Consider the following 24,037-nt stretch of genomic DNA (forward strand, 5'->3'; position numbering starts at 1 on the left):
GCACGGGGGTGGCAGCATCATGCTGTGGGGGTGCTTTGCTGCAGGAGGGACTGGTGCACTTCACAAAATAGATGGCATCATTAGGAAGGAAAATTATGTGGATATATTGAAGCAACATCTCAAGACATCAGTCAGGAAGTTAAAGCTTGGTCGCAAATGGGTCTTCCAAATGTACAATGACCCCAAGCATACTTCCAACGTTGTGGCAAAATGGCTTAAGGACAACAAAGTCAAGGTATTGGAGTGGCCATCACAAAGCCCTGACTTCAACCCTATAGAAAATGTGTGGGCAGAACTGAAAAAGTGTGAGCGAGCAAGGAGGCCTACAAACCTGACTCAGTTACACCAGCTCTGTCTAGAGGAATGGGACAAAATTCACCCAACTTATTGTGGGAAGCTTGTGGAAGGCTACCCGAAACGTTTGACCCAATTTAAACAATTTAAAGGCAATGCTACCAAATACTAATTGAGTGTACGTAAACTTCTGACCCACTGGGAATGTGATTTACATTTGAGTCATTTAGCAGACGCTCTTATCCAGAGCGACTTAAATTGTTTCATATATTTTTTTCATACTGGCCCCCCGTGGAAATCAAACCCACAACCCTGGCGTTGAAAGCGCCATGCTCTACCAACTGAGCTACACGGGCCCATGATGAAAGAAATAAAAGCTGAAATAAATAATTCTCTCTACTATTATTCTGACATTTCACATTCTTAAAATAAAGTGGTGATCCTAACTGACCTAAGACAAGGAATTATTACTAGGATTAAATGTCAGGAATTGTGAAAAACTGACCTTAAATGTATTTGGCTAAGGTGTATGTAAACTTCTGACTTCAACTGTAGACAAGATCTTGCTACCATGGAAAGGAAAATACCTGTCTATTTGTGGAAAAATCACCCTGATTAACTCTTTAGTCATATCCCAGTTTAACTATTTGCTAATGGCCTTGCCTACACCTAACGACCTGTTTTTTGAAATTATATGAGCAAAAAATATATTTTATTTGGAACGGCAAGCCAGACTAAATTAAACAGGTCTATTTATATAATTAATATGATTTCGGAGGGCAGAAATGATTAAATATTAAAGCATTAGACCTTTCACTAAAGGCTTCAGTCAAACAAAAGTTATACTTAAATCCGAACTGGTTCTCTAGCAGATTAGTAAGAATGTCTCACCCCATGTTCAATAATGGCTTTTTTCCCTTTATTCAGATTACAACCTCTCACCTTTGCTTATTTGAAAATTAAATAATCTCCAAAATATTGCTTTTCTTAAACAAGCCATAGAAAGTTGGTTGCAATTTCAGTTTAATCCACCAGAAAAGACAGAACAAATAATACAACAAATATTATGGTTAAACTCCAATAAACTAATTGATAAAAATTTTTTTTTGAAAAAATGTTTAAAATCATTGTAAATTTACATTTTAGTCATTTAGCAGACGCTCTTATCCAGAGCGACTTACAGTTAGTGAATACATATTTTTTTATACTGGCCCCCCGTGGGAATCAAACACACAACCCTGGCTTTGCAAACGCCATGCTCTATCAACTGAGCTACATCCCTGCCGGCCATTCCCTCCCCTACCCTGGACGACGCTGGGCCAATTGCGCGCCGCCCATGAGTATCCCGGTCGCGGCCGGCTGCGACAGAGCCTGGATTCGAACCAGGATCTCTAGTGGCACAGTTAGCACTGCGATGCAGTGCCTTAGACCACTGTGCCACTCAATGATATCATACAGTGGGGAAAAAAGTATTTAGTCAGCCACCAATTGTGCAAGTTATCCCACTTAAAAAGATGAGAGAGGCCTGTAATTTTCATCATAGGTACACGTCAACTATGACAGACAAATTGAGAAATTTTTCTCCAGAAAATCACATTGTAGGATTTTTAATGAATTTATTTGCAAATTATGGTGGAAAATAAGTATTTGGTCACCTACAAACAAGCAAGATTTCTGGCTCTCACAGACCTATAACTTCTTCTTCAAGAGGCTCCTCTGTTCTCCACTCGTTACCTGTATTAATGGCACCTGTTTGAACTTGTTATCAGTATAAAAGACACCTGTCCACAACCTCAAACAGTCACACTCCAAACTCCACTATGGCCAAGACCAAAGAGCTGTCAAAGGACACCAGAAACAAAATTGTAGACCTGCACCAGGCTGGGAAGACTGAATCTGCAATAGGTAAGCAGCTTGGTTTGAAGAAATCAACTGTGGGAGCAATTATTAGGAAATGGAAGACATACAAGACCACTGATAATCTCCCTCGATCTGGGGCTCCACGCAAGATCTCACCCCGTGGGGTCAAAATGATCACAAGAACGGTGAGCAAAAATCCCAGAACCACACGGGGGGACCTAGTGAATGACCTGCAGAGAGCTGGGACCAAAGTAAAAAAGCCTACCATCAGTAACACACTACGCCGCCAGGGACTCAAATCCTGCAGTGCCAGACGTGTCCCCCTGCTTAAGCCAGTACATGTCCAGGCCCGTCTGAAGTTTGCTAGAGTGCATTTGGATGATCCAGAAGAGGATTGGGAGAATGTCATATGGTCAGTTGAAACCAAAATAGAACTTTTTGGTAAAAACTCAACTCGTCGTGTTTGGAGGACAAAGAATGCTGAGTTGCATCCAAAGAACACTATACCTACTGTGAAGCATGGGCGGTGGAAACATCATGCTTTGGGGTTGTTTTTCTGCAAAGGGACCAGGACGACTGATCCGTGTAAAGGAAAGAATGAATGGGGCCATGTATCGTGAGATTTTGAGTGAAAACCTCCTTCCATCAGCAAGGGCATTGAAGATGAAACGTGGCTGGGTCTTTCAGAATGACAATGATCCCAAACACACCGCCCGGGCAACGAAGTAAGAAGCATTTCAAGGTCCTGGAGTGGCCTGGCCAGTCTCCAGATCTCAACCCCATAGAAAATCTTTGGAGGGAGTTGAAAGTTTGTGTTGCCCAGCGACAGCCCCAAAACATCACTGCTCTAGAGGAGATCTGCATGGAGGAATGGGCCAAAATACCAGCAACAGTGTGTGAAGTTTCATTTAAGGACCAAAAAATTGGCCGCTGTGCCATATAGATTGCAAAATAGTTGGGAAGAGATTTTCGATGTACCGATTCCATGGTACATCGTTCATGAACTGATACGCAAAACAACGCCGGATTCAAATCTTTTCAATTTATATTATATTCCGAAATTCTTGCAAACAATAGTGTATTCGGAAAGTATTCAGACAACTTCCCTTTTCCACATTTTGTTACATTACAGCCTTATTCTAAAATTGATATTTTTTTTCTCATCAATCTACACAAATGCCCCATAATGACTAAGCGAAAACAGGTTTTTTGAAATTTTTGCAAATATATTAGAAATATGACACTTAAAATTGAGCTCAGGTGCATCCTGTTTCCATTGATCATCCATTCAACAACTTGATTGGAGTCCACCTGTGGTAAATTCAATTGATTGGACATGATTTGGAAAGGCACACACTTGTCTATATAAGATCCCACAGTTGACAGTGCATGTCAGAGCAAAAACCAAGCCATGAGGTCAAAGGAATTGTCCTTAGAGCTCCGAGACAGGATTGTGTCAAGGCACAGATCTGGGGAAGGGTACCAAAAAATTACTGCAGCATTGAAGGTCCCCAAGAACACAGTGGCCTCCGTCATTCTTAAATGGAAGAAGTTTGGAGCCACCAAGACTCTTCCTATAGCTGGCCGCCTGGCCAGACTGAGCCATCGGGGGAGAAGGGCCTTGGTCAGGGAGGTGACCAAGAACCCGATGGTCACTCTGACAGAGCTCCATTGTTCCTCTGTGGAGATGGGAGAACCTTCCAGAAGGACAACCATATCTGCAGCACTCCACCAATCAGGCCTTTATGGTGGAGTGGCCAGACAGAAGCTACTCCTCAGTAAAAGGCACATGACAGCCCGCTTGGAGTTTGCCAAAAGGCACCTAAAGGACTCTCAGACCATGAGAAACAAGATTCTCTGGTCTGATGAAACCAAGATTGAACACTTTGGCCTGATTGCCAAGCATCTGGAGGAAACCTGGCACCATCCCTACAGTGAAGCATGGTGGTGGCAGCATCTTGCTGTGGGGATGTTTTTCAGCAGCAGGGACTGGAAGACTAGTCAGGATCATGGGAAAGATGAACGGAGCAAAGTACAGAGAGATCCTTGATGAAAACCTGCTCAAGAGCGCTCAGGACCTCAGACTGGGGCGAAGGTTCACCTTCCAACAGGACAAGGACCCTAAGCACAGTCAAGACAACACAGGAGTGGCTTCGGGACAAGTCTCTGAATGTCCTTGAGTGGCCCAGCCAGAGTCAGGACTTTAACCCGATCGAACATCTCTGGAGGGACCTGAAAATAGCTGTGCTGCGACGCTCCCCATCCAACCTGACAGAGCTTGAGAGGATCTGCAGAGAAGAATGGGAGAAACTCTCCAAATACAGGGGTGCCAAGCTTGTACCGTCATACCCAAGAAGACTCGAGTATGTAATCGCTGCCAAAGGTCCTTCATCAAAGTACTGAGTATAGGGACTAAATAGTTATGTAAATGTATTGTTTTCATTTTTTTTTCTAAAAACCTGGCTTTGCTTTGGCATTATGGGGTATTGTGTGTAGATTGATGATGGGAAAAAAACTATTTAATCAATTTTAGAGTATGGCTGTACCATAACAAAATGTGGGAATAGTCAAGGGGTCTGAATACTTTCCGAATGCATTGTATATGGGGGATACAACCATCCCAGCTCTGCAGATTTTGCTGCGAAGAGACAGACTCATTAGATAATTTGTTTTGGTACTGTCCATATGTAGCTTGTTTTTGGTCGCAAGTCCAGGAATGGCTGAAGAATTGCAACATTTACCTGGAGCTAACTCTGCAAATACCACTGCTGGGTGACTTGAAAAGTCGTAGTCAATCGATCAATGATATTATAATTGTGGGTTCGTTTCCCACAGGGAGCCAGTATGAAAAATGTATGCACTCACTAACTGTAAGTCGCTCTGGATAAGAGCGTCTGCTAAAATGTAAATAATACTTTTAGCAAAAATGTTTATCTTTATTTTATAATCTGTAGAAACTATGAGAATAGAAAGGTTCAGAACTTTTGTGAAACATCACAGCACAGTTGAAAAATATATGGCAAATAGAATGAAAAAAAATTGATGGTGTTAAGAGATAGATGGGAGGGGTTGAGTGAAGCTAAAGGGTGAGACTAAAAACAACAAGGTAACTAATGTAAATATATTGTGTCCGTTAAATGTATTTAGGTTCAGAACATTTGTGAAACAGCACACTTAAAAATATATGGCAAATAGAAATCAAACTGTGTTGTCGTCCATTAGTTTACTCCAATTAGGGGAGGTGTGGTAGGGTAAGAAATAAAACAAAATACCAATTAATCTCTGCTTCAAAATAGTCAATAGTGAAATATCAAAACAACACCAACAACTCAGAGTCAGAATCTCAGTCATTGGTCAATTGAACATCACCACTGAATAGTCATTCTTTCTGGAGGCCTGCTGGTCCTTTGAGACTTTTGCAGGGTCAGAGGCACTGTGTCAGAAGCTACCATCACATTCCCAGTACCTGGTGTCACAGGTCAAAACCACATCCATCAATACAGCTACAACTTTCCCCCTTCTGATAACCAGGTGGCGAATCGCATCTCTGCATGTCTGGCAGACATGTCAGTGTGGATGTCGGAACACCACCTCAAGCTGAACTTCGGCAAGACGGAGCTGCTCTTCCTCCCGGGGAAGGACTGCCCGCTCCATGATCTCACCATCACGGTTGACAACTCCATTGTGTCCTCCTCCCAGAGTGCAAAGACCTTGGCATGACCCTGGACAACACCCTGTCGTTCTCCGCTAACATCAAAGCGGTGACCCAATCCTGCAGGTTCATGCTCTACAACATTCGCAGAGTACGACCCTACCTTACACAGAAAGCGGCACAGGTCCTAATCCAGGCACTTGTCATCTCCCGTCTGGATTACTGCAACTCGCTGTTGGCTGGGCTCCCTGCCTGTGCCATTAAACCCCTACAACTTATTCAGAACGCTGCAGCCCGTCTGGTGTTCAACCTTCCCAAGTTCTCTAATGTCACCCCGCTCCTCCGCACACTCCACTGGCTTCCAGTTGAGGCTCGCATCTACTACAAGACCATGGTACTTGCCTACGGAGCTGTGAGGGGAACAGCACCTCCTTACCTTCAGGCTCTGATCAGACCCTACACCCAAACGAGGGCACTACGTTAATCCACCTCTGGCCTGCTAGCTCCCCTACCTCTACGGAATCACAGTTTCCGCTCAGCCCAGTCAAAGCTATTCGCTGCTCTGGCACCCCAATGGTGGAACAAGCTCCCCCCACGACGCCAGGACAGCGGAGTCACTGACCACCTTCCGGAGACACTTGAAACCCTACCTCTTTCAGGAATACCTGGAATAGTATAAAGTAATCCTTCTTCCCCCAAAAAAAAAAAAAAAAAAAAAAATACAAGTGGTTGTCCCACTGGCTATCATAAGTTGAATGCACCAATTTGTAAGTTGCTCTGGATAAGGCGTCTGCTAAATGATGTAAATGTAACTTCTACTGTAGTGTTCTCTGTATTATGGAGGCTTAGTTGATTGTTTATGCAAAGCTTGGAGTCTAAATTGGAGAAAAGCAGAGTTATTAGTAAGAAGGGGATGGTGTGGGTGTCTGACTGGTTTCTGTTGGGGGTGGGTATTGTGTGTGAAGGTTAGTATGCATGATCTATTGACACAAGGGGGATGGGTGGGTATTGTGTGTGAAGGTTTGTATGCATGATCTATTGACACAAGGGGGATGGGTGGATATAGTACCTAGTAGTGGTCGATGAGACACCTAGTAATTGTACTGGTGCATGTCCTGAACTGATGATATCTAAAAGCAAATATATGTTGTCTGTCTTTGAAGGAGCTGAAGCATATGTGGGCCTCCGTTCTCAAGCACATCTGTGATGTACACAGATGGACAGAGGAAGGGGAGGAGGTCCACTGTCAACACCCTGATCTGTCCAATGATGATCGTGGCAAAAAGTGGCTGTCCATGGACTCAGCTGTGTTTGAAGACCTCTCTGCAATTGTGTTGGACAAACGTTTAACAACTGATCTCTCACAAATGGCCATATTCAAACATACAGGCTAGTAGTCATTAATAACAGCATGAAGTTTTTATATTTTCAATCAGAAAAGCCAAAAGACTTAGTCTACTCCGTTTTGTCTTTATAAACACAGAGGCCATCTGGCGGCATTCCACAGTGCTCTCCTGAAGGAGCGGACACATCCTGGAGCATAAGAAGATGGGATGCAAACAAGCAAGGACAGCCAAAGATTTTTATGAAAGCACAATCCCCTCTTGAGAAAACAATATCACCAATACACAAACCAAGTGCTCCTCAGACTTTTCACACCCGTGCAGTCAGTTCTTCCTGATGGCCCATTGCAGGCGCACATGGGCAGCGTTCCATGTCTCCTCCGAGCGCCGAAACCATTCATCCACCGCAGATGCCTCGATCTGGCTCTGATGCCATGGTGCCAGGACCGGCTGGTAACATAGTACACAGAGACATGTTAGTGGAGGAGTGGCTGAGGGAGTTTTGGGCCATCTCTGCCCAGGGGATGAAAGCCGCCCACTCCCCCGGCCGGTCCTAGCAATAGGACCGCAGAAACCTACCCACATCCTGGTTAACTCTCTCCACCTGCCCATTACTCTCAGGGTGAAAACCTGAGGTCAGACTGACCGAGACCCCCAGACGTTCCATGAACGCCCTCCAGACCCTTGATGTGAACTGGGGACCCCGATCAGACACTATATCCTCAGGCACCCCATAGTGCCGGAAGACGTGAGTAAACAGGGTCTCCGCAGTCTGTAGGGCCGTAGGGAGACCGGGCAAAGGAAGGAGACGGCAGGACTTCGAAAAACGATCCACAACGACCAGGATCGTGGTGTTACCTTGTGATGGAGGAAGATCCGTCACGAAGTCCACCGATTCGCACACACTGTCCGACCGATGCCAGGATGACCAGAGGAGGGTGACGTGTGGGCCCAACAGATCAATTGATCGCGGACATCAGACGGAACGTACAGACGCCCAACTGGACACTGGGTGGGAGTGGGCTCCTTACGTAACGGCCGCTCGATGTCCGCGTCAACCTCCCATACCACCGGTGCCACCAGGCAAGAAGCCAGAAGTATGGGAGTGGGATCTGTGGACCGCTCCTCTATGTCATACATCCGGGACAATGCGTCTGCCTTAGCGTTCTGGGAACCTGGTCTGTAGGATAGGGTGAAAACAAAACGGGTGAAAAACATGGCCCACCTTGCCTGGCGAGGGTTCAGTCTCCTCGCCGCCCGGATGTACTCCAGATTGCGGTGGTCAGTCCAATTGAGGAAAGGGTGTTTAGCCCCCTCAAGCCAATGCCGCCATGCCTTCAGAGCCCTGACAACAGCTAACAACTCCCGGTCCCCCACATCATAGTTTCGGTCCGCCGGGCTGAACTTCTTTGAAAAGAAAGCACAGGGGCGGAGCTTTGGTGGCGTACCCGAGCGCTGAGACAGCACAGCTCCTATCCCAGCCTCGGACGCGTCCACCTCTACTTTGAATGCCAAGGAGGGATCAGGATGAGCCAGCACGGGAGCCGAGGTAAACAGAGCCTTCAGGTGACCAAAAGCCCTGTACACCCCAGCTGACCACTGCAGTCGCACCGGTCCCCCCTTCAGCAAGGAGGTAATGGGAGCCGCTACCTGACCAAAGCCCCGGATAAACCTCCAGTAGTAGTTGGCAAACCCTAAGAACCGCTGCACCTCCTTTACCGTGGTTGGAGTTGGCCAATTACGCACGGCTGAAATGCGGTCATTCTCCATCTCCACCCCTGACGCGGACAGGCGGTACCATAGGAAGGAGACGGACTGTTGGAAGAACAGACATTTCTCAGCCTTGACGTACAGGTCATGCTCCAACAGTCGACCAAGCACCTTGCGCACCAGGGACACATGCTCGACACATTTAGCTGAGTATATTAGAATGTAATCTATATACTGTACACCACTACATCCTGCCCGTGCATGTTTCTGAAAATCGCGTCTACGAAGGATTGGAAGTCTGATGGAGCATTTATCAACCCGTACGGCATGACAAGGTACTCATAGTGCCCAGAGGTGGTACTAAATGCCGTATTCCACGCTTCCCCCTCCCGGATACGCACCAGGTTGTAAGCGCTCCTGAGATCCAATTTGGTGAAGAAGCGCGCCCCGTGCAATGACTCTGTCACACTGGCTATGAGAGGCAGTGGGTAACTGTACTTCACAGTGATCTGATTTAGACCTCGATAGTCAATGCACGGATGTAAACCTCCATCCTTCTTCTTCACAAAAAAGAAACTTGAGGAGGCAGGTGAAGTGGAAGGCCGAATGTATCCCTGTCCCAGAGATTCGGAGACATATGTTTCAATAGCCGCCGTCTCCTCCTGAGACAGAGGATACACGTGACTCCTGGGAAGTGCTGCGCCTACCTGGAGATTTATCGCACAATCCCCCTGTCGATGGGGTGGTAGTTGAGCCGCCTTCTTTTTACAGAAGGCGAGAGCCAAATTGGCATATTCGGAGGGAATGTGCATAGTGGAGACCTGGTTTGGACTCTCCACCGTAGTTGCACCTATGGAAACACCTACACACCTCCCTGAGCACTGATGTGACCATCCCTTGAGAGCCCTCTGTTGCCACGAAATAGTGGAGTCATGAGAGGCCAACCAGGGAAGCCCCAACACCACAGGAAATGCAGGAGAATCAATCAGGAAGAGACTAATTCTCTCCTCATGACCCTCCTGCGTTTTCATACATAGTGGAGCTGTGACCTCCCTAATCAGGCCCGATCCTAAAGGGCGACTATCTAAGGCATGTACAGGGAAGGGCACATCAACAGGAACAATAGGGATCCCTAATCTACATGCAAATGAACGGTCAATAAAGCTCCCAGCTGCGCCTGAATCTACTAGCGCCTTATGCTGGGAATGCGGGGAAAACTCAGGAAATTCTATGCGTACACACATGTGCGCAACAGGGAGCTCTGGGTGAGTTGGGTGCCTACTCACCTGGGATGATCCACAAGTGCCCTGCCTGCTGCCTCGATTCCCTGGGGAACCTCCCCAGCACCGACCAGCAGTGTGCCCTCTGCGGCCACAGTTGGTGCAGGAAACGGCCCCCCCTCTGGTCACCCTTAGAGCAGCACCTCCGAGCTCCATAGGGGTAGGGTCGGAGGTGCTGGGGGATGGAATGGACGGACCCTGACCCGGACGTCCGCGGGTGGCCAAAAGGTTATCCAGCCGTATAGATAAATCCACCAGCTGGTCGAGGGTAAGGGTGGTGTCCCTGCATGCCAGCTCCCGACGAACGTCCTCACGTAGACTACACCGGTAATGGTCGATCAGGGCCCTCTCATTCCATCCCGCGCTGGCAGCCAAGGTCCGGAAGTCCAGTGCAAAGTCCTGTGCGCTCCTCTTCCCCTGTCTGAGATGGAACAAGCGTTCCCCCACCGCTCTACCCTCACGTGGATGATCGAAGACCGCCCGGAAGCAGCGGGTGAAATCCTCATAGTGAACCAACGCTGCGTCTATTCATCCCCATTTGGCTTTGACCCACTCAAGTGCTCTCCCCGACAGACAGGAGATGAGAGCGGACACGCTCTCGTAACCCGAGGGAGCCGAGTGGATGGTCGCCAGGTAGAGCTCCACCTGGAGCAGGAACCCCTGGCACCCGACAGCCGTTCCATCATATGCCCTCGGGAGCGAGAGCCGAATCCCACTGGGTCCAGGTGACGGAGGGGTGGACATCGGTGTGGGTTGATCTGAAGTTGATGGGGTTGTGGGAAAACCCCCTCTCTCCCATCGCTCCATGGTCTGCAACACGCGATCCATGGCTGTGCCAAGATTCTGGAGCATCATCGCGTGCTGCTGGACGCACTCCTCCACTGGTACCGGAGGACTGGATGCACCTGCTGACTCCATATGTGGTGCGTGTTTCTGTCAAGTGTCAATGTGCAGCGGTATGATGGACTCAGGCGCAGGACACAGAACTGAGTAAACAACGTACTTTACTCTAAAAATAAACAACACTAATTTCCACGCAGGGAAAACACACCAGCTCACATAAGTCTCAGACACAAAACAAAGAACAAACACGCACAAAACCATGTGGGAACCAGAGGGTTAAATAGGGAAATAATATAATGTAATGGGAACCAGGTGTATACAATCAAGACAAAACAAATGGGGGAAAAAAACGTAGATCGGTGGCAGCTAGAAAGCCAGGGACGACGACCGCCGAACGCCGCCCGAACAAGGAGAGGCACCAACTTCGGCGGAAGTCGTGACACACATCCTCATGATCAGTCTTCATGTCTTTCCATCAGACTTGCAGTACAAACAAATATTATGCAAGAGGTCGAAGTAGTGGGTGGTGAAGAAAGTGTACGAGCCCAGAACCCACCACTTCAGGGAGAGGCTTGTCCACCTGGCTGCGGAGCGCAGAAAGGACAAGACGGTGGTCTACAAGCAGCCAGAGTCACAGCTCCCCAAACCCAACATCCCTGCCAACATTGCCACAGCGCCAAAGCCTGCTACACCAGCTGCCATAGCCCAAAACAAGACAATGTTCACCAGCTGAAGAACATTCAGGACTCTGCCTGGAACATTCAGCCAACACAACATCCATATTAATTTAGACTGATGTTGTAGTATAATATAGAATGCCTAGTATGCTCACAACTGCATTGTGGTATAGAACTTGCTAGCTCTAGTATACATGTATATAATGGAGTTTGATCAAATGTTCAGTTGGCTCTATTGAACAAAGACAACCATATCTACTCACTGCTAGCGTGATCGTGCAATCGGCGAAACACAAAGGCCACAATAATTGCTACAAAACATGACTCCTCAATCAACCGATGACGTCCTGGTGCGAGTTATGTCTGAAACACATCTCATCACTCATGATTATGTAGGGAGACTGGAAAAACACCCCAAAAAGTGTATAGCGGTGAAGTTTCCCTTTAAGAGGGACTGTTATCAGAAATCAGTTGGTCGCTAATGTTGGTCGCTAACATTAATGTTAATGTTACTTTGTATTGTTGGGTCAGCTGAACACAGCAGTTGACTCGGGAGTCTACTGCAATCATTCGCAGCATAACAGCTGCTTCATGAAAACTCATAATAATGCTAGCTAGCTTTTGTTGGAAGCATTCAACATTGTCTGTGCAGCACATGGTAGGTAGCTGGTTTATAGCAGCATTGTTTCAGTGACTGGCTCAGCTAGCAGCTAACGATAGCTAAATAATTTGCTGGTTGACGTTTATTGTCATGAATCTTGCCCTGGAGGCAGAACTGAGCAATTTCCGCTAGATGGGGAAGCTGCAAAGTCAAAATTGCTTTTTGGTTTTATTTTAAGATTAGGGTTAGGCATTAGGGTTAGCAGTGTGGTTAATGTTAGGGTTAGGTTAGGTTTAAAATCAGATGTTATTACTTTGTGGCTGTGCCAGCTAGTGACCACACTGCAGAGCTGCCTCCAGGGCAAGATTAATGACAATAAATGCAAACCTGCAAGTAATGTGGACACATTTATGCTAGCTTTCATTATCAAACTTCATATATACTGCTACATGAAGCACATAAATGGTGCAACTTTCTCACCAAAAGAACGTAATCTTTATTGAAAGATGTATTGTTTAAGCTTAGATTAATTACGACTGTTTGAGGCAGGAATCAAATTACAAAAAATAAATTACAAAAATTATTGGGTTTAGCAGACGATGTCACTTAAGTAATATCTTTGAAGCCAAACACATTGTAGCCAAACTACTTTTGATCTATCCCATTACCCTTTGCGAGACACGAGATAGATCCCTCCAGGTGGAATTGTTGCACTATCTGACGTAAGATAATTACCTTAACCACCCCCTATCTCAAACCCCCTACTCCACTCGAGTCTGGAACCCCCTATCTCAAACCCCCTACTCCACTCGAGTCTGGAACCCCCTATCTCAAACCCCCTACTCCACTCCAGTCTGGAACCCCCTATCTCAAACCCCCTACTCCACTCCAGTCTGGAACCCCCTATCTCAAACCCCCTACTCCACTCCAGTCTGGAACCCCCTATCTCAAACCCCCTACTCCACTCGAGTCTGGAACCCCCTATCTCAAACCCCCTACTCCACTCGAGTCTGGAACCCCCTATCTCAAACCCCCTACTCCACTCCAGTCTGGAACCCCCTATCTCAAACCCCCTACTCCACTCCAGTCTGGAACCCCCTATCTCAAACCCCCTACTCCACTCCAGTCTGGAACCCCCTATCTCAAACCCCCTACTCCACTCCAGTCTGGAACCCCCTATCTCAAACCCCCTACTCCACTCGAGTCTGGAACCCCCTATCTCAAACCCCCTACTCCACTCCAGTCTGGAACCCCCTATCTCAAACCCCCTACTCCACTCCAGTCTGGAACCCCCTATCTCAAACCCCCTACTCCACTCCAGTCTGGAACCCCCTATCTCAAACCCCCTACTCCACTCCAGTCTGGAACCCCCTATCTCAAACCCCCTACTCCACTCCAGTCTGGAACCCCCTATCTCAAACCCCCTACTCCACTCCAGTCTGGAACCCCCTATCTCAAACCCCCTACTCCACTCCAGTCTGGAACCCCCTATCTCAAACCCCCTACTCCACTCCAGTCTGGAACCCCCTATCTCAAACCCCCTACTCCACTCCAGTCTGGAACCCCCTATCTCAAACCCCCTACTCCACTCCAGTCTGGAACCCCCTATCTCAAACCCCCTACTCCACTCGAGTCTGGAACCCCCTATCTCAAACCCCCTACTCCACTCCAGTCTGGAACCCCCTATCTCAAACCCCCTACTCCACTCCAGTCTGGAACCCCCTATCTCAAACCCCCTACTCCACTCCAGTCTGGAACCCCCTATCTCAAACCCCCTACTCCACTCCAGTCTGGAACCCCCTATCTCAAACCCCCTACTCCACTCCAGTCTGGAACCCCCTATCTCAAACCCCCTACTCCACTCCAGTCTGGAACCCCCTATCTCAAACCCCCTACTCCACTCCAGTCTGGAACCCCCTATCTCAAACCCCCTACTCCACTCCAGTCTGGAACCCCCTATCTCAAACCCCCTACTCCACTCCAGTCTGGAACCCCCTATCTCAAACCCCCTACTCCACTCCAGTCTGGAACCCCCTATCTCAAACCCCCTACTCCACTCCAGTCTGGAACCCCCTATCTCAAACCCCCTACTCCACTCCAGTCTGGAACCCCCTATCTCAAACCCCCTACTCCACTCCAGTCTGGAACCCCCTATCTCAAACCCCCTACTCCACTCCAGTCTGGAACCCCCTATCTCAAACCCCCTACTCCACTCCAGTCTGGAACCCCCTATCTCAAACCCCCTACTTCACTCCGGTCTGGAACCAAACCGTTATCACCTGAAGCTCCTTAGTTATCGGCTTTAAGACTTTTTCCCGAAGACGCCCATCATTCAGTAATAGATGAGTGTCTTCCAGACATTGGAGTTTTCTCACATCTGACTTTGACAGGTGTAGTTGCAGTTGATTTAATCTGTTATTTTCGGTCTTACCCACATAAAGGTAATGGGAAGATAATCTGTTTACACTGGCGTTTTTCCCATTACAGTGGCATTTTCCCCCAGAATGAGCCATTTATCATTCCATGCCCGGATGCCCTCCTGTATGTGTGAGTATGTCTTTGTGTGTGTGTGTGTGTGTTTGCGTGCGTGCGCATACGTACATGCATGTCTGTGTTTCGTGCGTTACCGTTTGTGACTCGTGTGTATGCTGTTTGTATGTGTGTGTGCATCAGTGGCAGTCAGTGCCATTTAAGATGAGGGAGGACGATTTATTTTTCATGAGCATGGCCTTATTTCTATTACAGCATATTGGATGACTGTCATTCATATTCCATTCACCCAGTTGTATGTAACAGCGATAGGTTTTGGCTACTACATGAAACTAACATTTTCCCTATACCCATCACGAGGTTGCTACAACCTAGCCTATGAATGAAAGTTTACAATGAACATTCACACAGGTCGAGAGACAAATTTCAATACTGCCTTGCACACTCTTGCCTGCATCTAGCTGATATAGGGCGTAATCATTTGTCCAACAGTTGCTAACGAGAGTTTCTATTGGACAATTTCAGGTATGTTTATCCCCGATTTGTTTTTCAAGAGAATCAGTGGAATGAATACACCCCTGATCACGCGTAAACACAGTTCACTTTCATAGCAGCCACGTTGTATTACTTCTCACATCTATGCGCTCTCCTCCTCTCACCTCAGTGTACAGTCAGTAAGCAGTTACACCGGCAGGCCCCGGTGGCAATAAATGAGTAAAACCAAAAGCTTTCCTTGACTTGGAAGAGTTCCAGTGTTGTGTTGGATAGTCATAGCCAGCTAGCTAACATAGCATCCTTCTGTTTGAGCAGGGTATTTCAGTAGTCTGAACTACTAGCTGTATTTGCTAGCTAAGTAAGTGAAAATGAAAGTGAAAAAAAATGACAATCTCTCTCTCTCTATTTCTCTCTTGCTTCTCCTTCATTTGGGAAGAAATTAATTTCTTCAAAACTGTTCAACTATAGGCTTTCTCTTTCTTTGAGTCAACTACTCACCACATTTTATGCACTGCAGTGCTAGCTAGCTGTAGCTTATGCTTTCAGTACTAGATTAATTATCTGATCAACAACATGTTGAACAGCTCAAATAAGCAAAGAGAAATGACAGTCCATCATTACTTTAAGACATGAAGGTCAGTCAATACAGAAAAACCATCAAGCGCTATGATGAAAATGGCTCTCATGAGGACCGCCACAGGAATGGAAGACCCAGAGTTACCTCTGCTGCAGAGGATAAGTTCATTAGAGTTACCAGCCTCAGACATTGCAGCCCAAATAAATGCTTCACAGAGTTCAAGTAACAGACACATCTGTGTGAATCAGGCCTTCATGGTCGAATTGCTGCAAAGAAACCACTACTAAAGGACACCAATAAGAAGAAGAGACCTACTTGGGCCAAGAAACACGAGCAATGGACATTAGACCGGTGGAAATCTGTCCTTTCGTCTGGAGTCCAAATTGGAGGTTTTTGGTTCCAACCGCCCTGTCTTTGTGAGATGCGGTGTCGGTGAACGGATGATCTCTGCATGTGTATTTCCCACCGTAAGCATGGAGGAGGAGGTGTTATGGTGTGGGGGTGCTTTGCTGGTGACACTCTGTGATTTATTTAGAATTCAAGGCACACTTAACCAGCATGGCTACCACAGCATTCTGCAGCGATACGCCATCCCATCTGGTTTGGGCTTAGTGGGACTATCATTTGTTTTTCAACAGGACAATGACCCAACACACCTCCAGGCTGTGTAAGGGCTATTTTACCAAGAAGGAGAGTGATGGAGTGCTGCATCAGATGACCTGGCCTCCACAATCACCCGACCTCAACCCAATTGAGATGGTTTGGGATGAGTCAGACGGCAGAGTGAAGGAAAAGCAGCCAACAAGTGCTCAGCATATGTGGGAACTCCTTCAAGATTGTTGGAAAAGCATTCCAGGTGAAGTTGGTTGAGAGTGTGCAAAGCTGTTATAAAGGCAAAGGGTGGCAATTTTTTGGTTACTACATGATTCCATATGTGTTATTTCATAGTTTTGATGTCTTCACTATTATTCTACAATGTAGAAAATAGTAAAAATAAAGAAAAATCCTTCAATGAGTAGGTGTGTCCAATCTTTTGACGGGTACTGTATGTATGTCTGTTAGTGTCTTTAGTAAACCTATGTAATAAACACTAGCTCTATAATAAATGACACACCAATGTATTTAGTGACCAAGGAAGACTCGAGATAGTGTTGAACTTTCCATGCACTAGACCTTTGTAGTAAGTTCCACTTTCCATGCACTAGACCTTTGTAGTAAGTTCCAAAGAGGCTGTGTTGGGATATGTGACCTATCTCCCTCCCCATTTTTGTACCTTTGATGAAGTCCTGGCGATTCCAGTGCCCCATAACATGCACAGATCACTCACACACACACGCACACGCACGCACACGCACGCACGCACGCACTCACGCACGCACACACACACACACACACACACACACACACACACACACACACACACACACACACACACACACACACACACACACACACACACACACACACAGACTGAGCCCTGCTGTGGGGAACCAGCTGTCATTTCACATTTCACATGCACGAACGAAAGCACGCACGCATACAGACACAGACAGTTGCACGTACATACACAAACACACACACACTGACTGAACCCTGTGGGGAACCAGCTGTCATTTCAAATTTCTAATTTCGTGTCATATAGCGGAGTGTGTTTGATCTGAATAGACTTTGGGACTTTCAGATTCTCCCCTCTGTAACTGTCTACTTGTTGGACTCTCTCTCTCCCTTTCTCTCTCCCTATATGTTTCTAGCTTTGCCTGTCTCTTGGTTCCCCTATCACTCTATATTCCTCTGTGTCTGTGTCTCTATCAGTTTCTCTGTCTCCGTCCCTGCCGCTGTTTCTGTCTCCATTCTCTTTCTCGCTCTTTCTCTCTCATTCCTTCTCTCTCCCTCTCATTCTCTCTCTCTCTCTCTCTCTCTCTCTCTCTCTCTCTCTCTCTCTCTCTCTCTCTATCTCTCTCTCTCTCTCTCTCTCTCTCTCTCTCTCTCTCTCTCTCTCTCTCTCTCTCTCTCTCTCGCTCTCTCTGTTCCCATATCACTCCAATTCCCTCGGTACCAATTCCTTCTTCCATCTACTTGTCTGTCTCCCTCCCCTCTGTCTCTATCTCCCTCTTCTCCCTCACCCTCTTTCCTCGCTCCACCAAGTGTCAGTCAAGGACAACTTCAGGCGATCCCGGAGTAACGACTGCAGGCTTAGCTTATGGTTTCCTCTCTCTGCAACTTCAGAGCTTTTCTCTGGCACCCCCTAATCTCCTAACTTTCCCTCAAAGTTATTTTCCATAGTTTGATGAGATAGCTATGAAATGGCTTCTCAGGGATACTATCTATTATATCTCTCCTAGAGTGTAAGTGGTCACTATTCCACTATTTTCAGGGTGTGATTTAATAAGTTTCACTAGACGTTAATTTGATCATCTATTTAAACAGAGGATGTTGGAATATGGGATAAAAATTGTGCTAGCGAGTAGCTATAGCGATTTAGCAGGGGATGTTTATAAGGCATGACAGGACGGATTGTATGATTGGGGTGTCTTCAAGTGACTCATTTGACATTTCACGTCAATGCTTCATTTAGGCATCACCCATGCATAAGAAACTTAGTTTAATATACTATATGTTTTGCATGTTGACTGTACTGAATGTGTTATACTATGTAGATGGCCTAGTCCAAATGTCTTCTGCAAAATAGACACACACACAGGCAAGCAGAAAAGCACGCACGCATGCGCACCCACACACACAAACAAACAAACACACACAGACACACACAAACACACACACACACATTACAACTCTCAAGGTTAAATCTTCCCACTCCTCTCCCTCCACTTCTAGACTTAAGTAAAGTCTAATCTCTTGAATAATTTGTGTCTCCACCCCAGCCCTGATGCCCCGTAGCTCGTTACATATGCTGTTTCACTAACGAGAGACACCCTGTCTGAGGTCAGTCATTAGAGATTATAGCTACCTTCCCAAACGATGCACATACAGTGGGGAGAACAAGTATTTGATACACTGCTGGTTTTGCAGGTTTTCCTACTTACAAAGCATGTAGAGGTCTGTAATTTTTATCATAGGTACACTTCAACTGTGAGAGACGGAATCTAAAACAAAAATCCAGAAAATCACATTGTATGATTTTTAAGTAATTAATTTGCATTTTATTGCATGACATAAGTATTTGATCACCTACCAACCATTAAGAATTCCAGCTCTCACAGACCTGTTAGTTTTTCTTTAAGAAGCCCTCCTGTTCTCCACTCATTACCTGTATTAACTGCACCTGTTTGAACTCGTTACCTGTATAAAAGACACCTGTCCACACACTCAATCAAACAGACTCCAACCTCTCCACAATGGCCAAGACCAGAGAGCTGTGTAAGGACATCAGGGATAAAATTGTAGACCTGCACAAGAATGGGATGGGCTACAGGACAATAGGCAAGCAGCTTGGTGAGAAGGCAACAACTGTTGGCGCAATTATTAGAAAATGGAAGAAGTTCAAGATGACGGTCAATCACCCTCGGTCTGGGGCTCCATGAAAGATCTCACCTCGTGGGGCATCAATGATCATGAGGAAGGTGAGGGATCAGCCCAGAACTACACGGCAGGACCTGGTCAATGACCTGAAGAGAGCATGTCCAGGCCCGTCTGAAGTTTGCCAATGACCATCTGGATGATCCAGAGGAGGAATGGGAGAAGGTCATGTGGTCTGATGAGACAAAAATAGAGCTTTTTGGTCTAAACTCCACTCGCCGTGTTTGGAGGAAGAAGAAGGATGAGTACAACCCCAAGAACACCATCCCAACCGTGAAGCATGGAGGTGGAAACATCATTCTTTGGGGATGCTTTTCTGCAAAGGGGACAGGACGACTGCACCGTATTGAGGGGAGGATGGATGGGGCCATGTATCGCGAGATCTTGGCCAACAACCTCCTTCCCTCAGTAAGAGCATTGAAGATGGGACGTGGCTGGGTCTTCCAGCATGACAATGACCCGAAACACACAGCCAGGGCAACTAAGGAGTGGCTCTGTAAGTGGCTCCGTAAGCATCTCAAGGTCCTGGAGTGGCCTAGCCAGTCTCCAGACCTGAACCCAATAGAACATCTTTGGAGGGAGCTGAAAGTCCGTATTGCCCAGCGACAGCCCTGAAACCTGAAGGATCTGGAGAAGGTCTGTATGGAGGAGTGGGCCAAAATCCTTGCTGCAGTGTGTGCAAACCTGGTCAAGACCTACAGGAAATGTATGATCTCTGTAATTGCAAACAAAGGTTTCTGTACCAAATATTAAGTTCTGCTTTTCTGATGTATCAAATACTTATGTCATGCAATAAAATGCAAATTAATTACTTAAAAATCATACAATGTGATTTTCTGGATTTTTTGATTCCGTCTCTCACAGTTGAAGTGTACCTATGATAAAAATTACAGACCTCTACATGCTTTGTAAGTAGGAAAACCTGCAAAATCGGCAGTGTATCAAATACTTGTTCTCCCCACTGTATCTCTCAGTCTACAGGAAGAGCTCTGCAGGGTAATCAAAAACACTTTCAGATGTGCGCCCAGGTGCACTCATCACTCTGCAGGATTTATTTATTTATTCCCACGGGGGGCCAGTATGAAAAACATTTTTTTTTTAATGTATGCACTCACTAACTGTAAGTCGCTCTGGATAAGAGCGTCTGCTAAATGACTAAAATGTAAAATGTAAATTAGAAAGAAGTGATCTTAGAATGTGTATAAGAGGCTTCCCGAGTGGTGTAGCAGTCTATGGCACTGCATCGCGGCGTCACTACAGCCTGGGTTTCGATCCCGGCCGTGACCGGGAGTTCCATAGGGCGGCACACAATTGGCCCAACGTCGTCCAGGTTAGGGTAGGGTTTGGCCAGGGGTGGCTTTACTTGGCTCATCGCGCTCTAGCGACTCCTTGTGGCGTCCTGGGCACCTGCAAGCTGACTCGGTCGTCAGTTGAACGGTGTTTCCTCCGACACATTGGTGCGAGCGGGTGTTAAGAAGCACAGCTTGGGGGCCTCCCGAGTGGCTCAGCGGTCTAAGGCACTGCATCAAAGGTTTGCCTGTTTTTCCAGTGGTTGTGAGTGATTTAGCCTAATGTTGTACATGCCTAATTGTATTGTGATGTTTGATAGCATGGGATTCGATTCAAATGGCCATGTCTCGCCCTGTAACGCCCATTAGTTGTTTGCTTAGTGCCATTAACGGTGTTGGTAATCCTATTAGAGTCATTTACTACAGTGAATAAATATCTTTGCCTGAGAGCAGCGGCATATTTCTTACAGATAGATGTTGTTGTTTTCTCTGTTTAATTAATAAGTAATGTCGTTTAGTCCTGCATTACAGTGAGTAATGGTGTGTGTGTGTGCGTGCGTGCATATTCATCCTAGCGTGCATGAGGGTGTTTGTGTGTGTGCGTGCATGTGTGAAAATCAATGGCCTTTGTTTTTCTCCAGTCGTTACTTATTTTCTCCTTCTCCTTGAGAGGAACTCTATCTCTCTCTCGATCCCTCTCTTTCTGTATTAGCATGAATCAGCTAGGAGGAAATTGAGAATTAGCTTGGAATAAATTAGGCTTTAGAAGAGAGCCATAGATCAGAGGTGTACTGTGAGAGAGTTAATGGTCAGAGGGACAGCAAGAAAGATAGAGAGAGAGAGAGAGAGAGAGAGAGAGAGAGAGAGAGACAGAGAGAGAGAGTGGGTGGAGAGAGAGAGAGAGATAGAGAGAGGTGAAAGTGTTTGGGATTGCAGTGGTATTCGAGTAATAAGATAGCACTGCAGTGGTGATGGTGGCAGACAATAACAATATAATGTTTTAGGGTAAAATTGTCTGTTATCTCTGTTGTGTGTGCGACTGTGTGTGTGCATGTGAGCGTGCGTGCATGCATGTGTGTATACTGTATGTGTGTGTATATGTATGTGTATTTCTTTAAATATTTTACACTGAAAAGAGATTGATGGCTTACTAAACGAGAAAAAATGCAACAACAAAAAACAGTTATTGTTTTGTACAAAATCACTCATATAATTTCAAACCCCACAGAGGTACAGTATGAAGTAATCAAACTGTGTACTCTATGTTACAAGTCCAATCAGCCCATATAGTCCTCAAGGGGCTTTTAAAAACATCACAATGCTTCAGGGCCAGAGAAAATCCATTGTGAGAGTGCAGCGTGTGATAGATGGCCTTCATCAACTCTCTTCTCCCAGTAATCTCTCAATTCTGATTCATGATTGGACCAGCAACAGAGGTGGCCCTGTGTTCCAATGACTCTCTCCCCTGATCAAATATGAGGAGGTCAATAAAGGTCACAATGACCATTATTAAACGTTCCGCGCTGCAATTACAATTGATTTTCTGTTCCTTTTCAATTGTTTGGCGCAAAGCGGAGCAAACAGCTGCCAGTGCATTGTGTACATGTCTCATGTGTTTACATCCTATTTAATAGCATGCCATTGTTAGATTGTCAAGAGAAAAGAGGATGTGTGTGTGTGTGTGTGTGTTTCTAATATCATGAACACGCAACACTAGTTTTCTTCATCTCAATAACATTATGGGGATGTGTTTTCTACAGGAACCTAGGGAAATCAGGCCTGCGTGTCTCCTGTTTGGGCCTCGGTGAGTACGTTTAATTAGCATTAGTGACAAATCGCTAATGATTTGATTAGCATCCATGTGTAACCTCTGTATTCAGCTCAACTCTTTCCAGATACTGTTGCTTTATCATGTTCTATGGGTTTGTGCAAGGGATGCAGTCTTCAAATGTGTGTTTGTGCGTGTGTGTGTGTGTGTGCGTGCATGTGTGTGTGTGGATGCGAGTGACAGAGATACAGAGAGGCAAAGTTTTGCATCTTCTATACTCTGAGTGTTGAGGGACAATGTGCAGCTATTTACAGTAATTCATCCTATTCTTGTTAATATTTAATCAGTGCTCCTGGTTTTAGAAAACAAGCTGCTCAATTATCACCCATATCTAATGCACACCGGGGGGTAAACAGCCTTATTCTGTTTGATAACAAAGCATGGCTTCTAGCCCCATTGATGCACACGCATAATTGTTGTGATGTTGTCAGCCAACCCGACATATAATCGCTCTCTTTGTGTTTATCTTCTGTGTGTGTGTGTGTGTGTGTGTGTGTGTGCAGTAATAGTACAATATAAAGTCATCCTTGTGCTTTTGAGCAAGGCAAATAAGTCATACTCTCCACATACTCGCCTATCGCCTTGTACAGCAACTCCAATGACCTAGCTGAAACACTGAGGGGGTAATTGAGGGTAAAGGGAGAAGTCAACAAACAGTAAAAACACAGTAACTGAAGGGGTGCATAATTATTTTGGGGTGATGCTAGGCGATTGTGACAAGGACAGAGAGGCTGTAGCTTTACACTGCAAAGACCGGGAGCAAAGTTAGCATCATAACTCACACACACATGGAAGGACACACACGTACACACAAACACACAGCTCCAGCCAGGGCTGGTTTAGCAGTGGTGAATCATGGGTAAGTCGAGTTGAGGCCAGGGTTGTGACAGGGAGAGAAACGAGGATGAGTACTGAACATGCCAGACCTTCTCCTACTGTGCCCTCTGACCTTTCACATTTTTTGTCAGATGTTGGATTTGAGAGTGTTAGTCATATTTCTATGTCCAAAGCTAGCAATTGTTGGGTGACTTGTGGTTACACTTTATATCACTATCAACATATGGGGAATTATAATTAAGATTAGAATGTTCCATTTCGTACAAATGCCTTTTTTGTTCCAGAATTATGACTTTGACATTTATTTTTCCCAGGAACTTGGGTAACGTTTGGAGGTCAGATTTCAGATGAGGTAAGTTAGGATTCAAACTACAAGCAATACATGAGACCATTAAGGAATTGAGCCCACAACATTGGTGTTACCAGCACAGCATTCCAACCAACTGAGCTATCCGGACCCATGGTTAGTGTGGTCGTCCCCCTGTAGCTCAGTTGGTAGAGCATGGCGCTTGCAACACCAGGGTTGTGGGTTCGTTTCCCACGGGGGGGGGGGGCAGTATGAAAATGTATGCACTCACTAACTGTAAGTCGCTCTGGATAAGAGCGTCTGCTAAATGAATAAAATGTAAATGTAAAATGTCCCAAAACAGGTCTCCTTCCCTGTCAGCTCCTGTTAGCACCAAGACCTCCTCTGCCTTATCACTCCCTCACCCTGCTGCCTCTC

At 46.1% G+C, this 24,037-nt stretch overlaps 1 protein-coding gene across 1 annotated transcript in view; it reads left to right on the forward strand.

Annotated features, from left to right (window-relative positions):
- Nucleotides 1-24,037, forward strand: part of LOC311146567 (voltage-gated potassium channel subunit beta-1-like) — a gene marked incomplete at both ends in the record, with an annotated part of 110,906 nt that overhangs the window by 14,610 nt on the left and 72,259 nt on the right. The window contains 2 exons of the mRNA XM_084183085.1: nucleotides 22,409-22,452; nucleotides 23,628-23,665. Of these exons, the coding sequence (XP_084039211.1) occupies nucleotides 22,409-22,452; nucleotides 23,628-23,665 (82 nt within the window). The remainder of the gene's footprint in view (nucleotides 1-22,408; nucleotides 22,453-23,627; nucleotides 23,666-24,037) is intronic.

This window comes from Coregonus lavaretus (genome assembly GCF_964263955.1).
Source record: "Coregonus lavaretus genome assembly, chromosome: 19".
Taxonomy (NCBI): Eukaryota; Metazoa; Chordata; class Actinopteri; order Salmoniformes; family Salmonidae; genus Coregonus; species Coregonus lavaretus.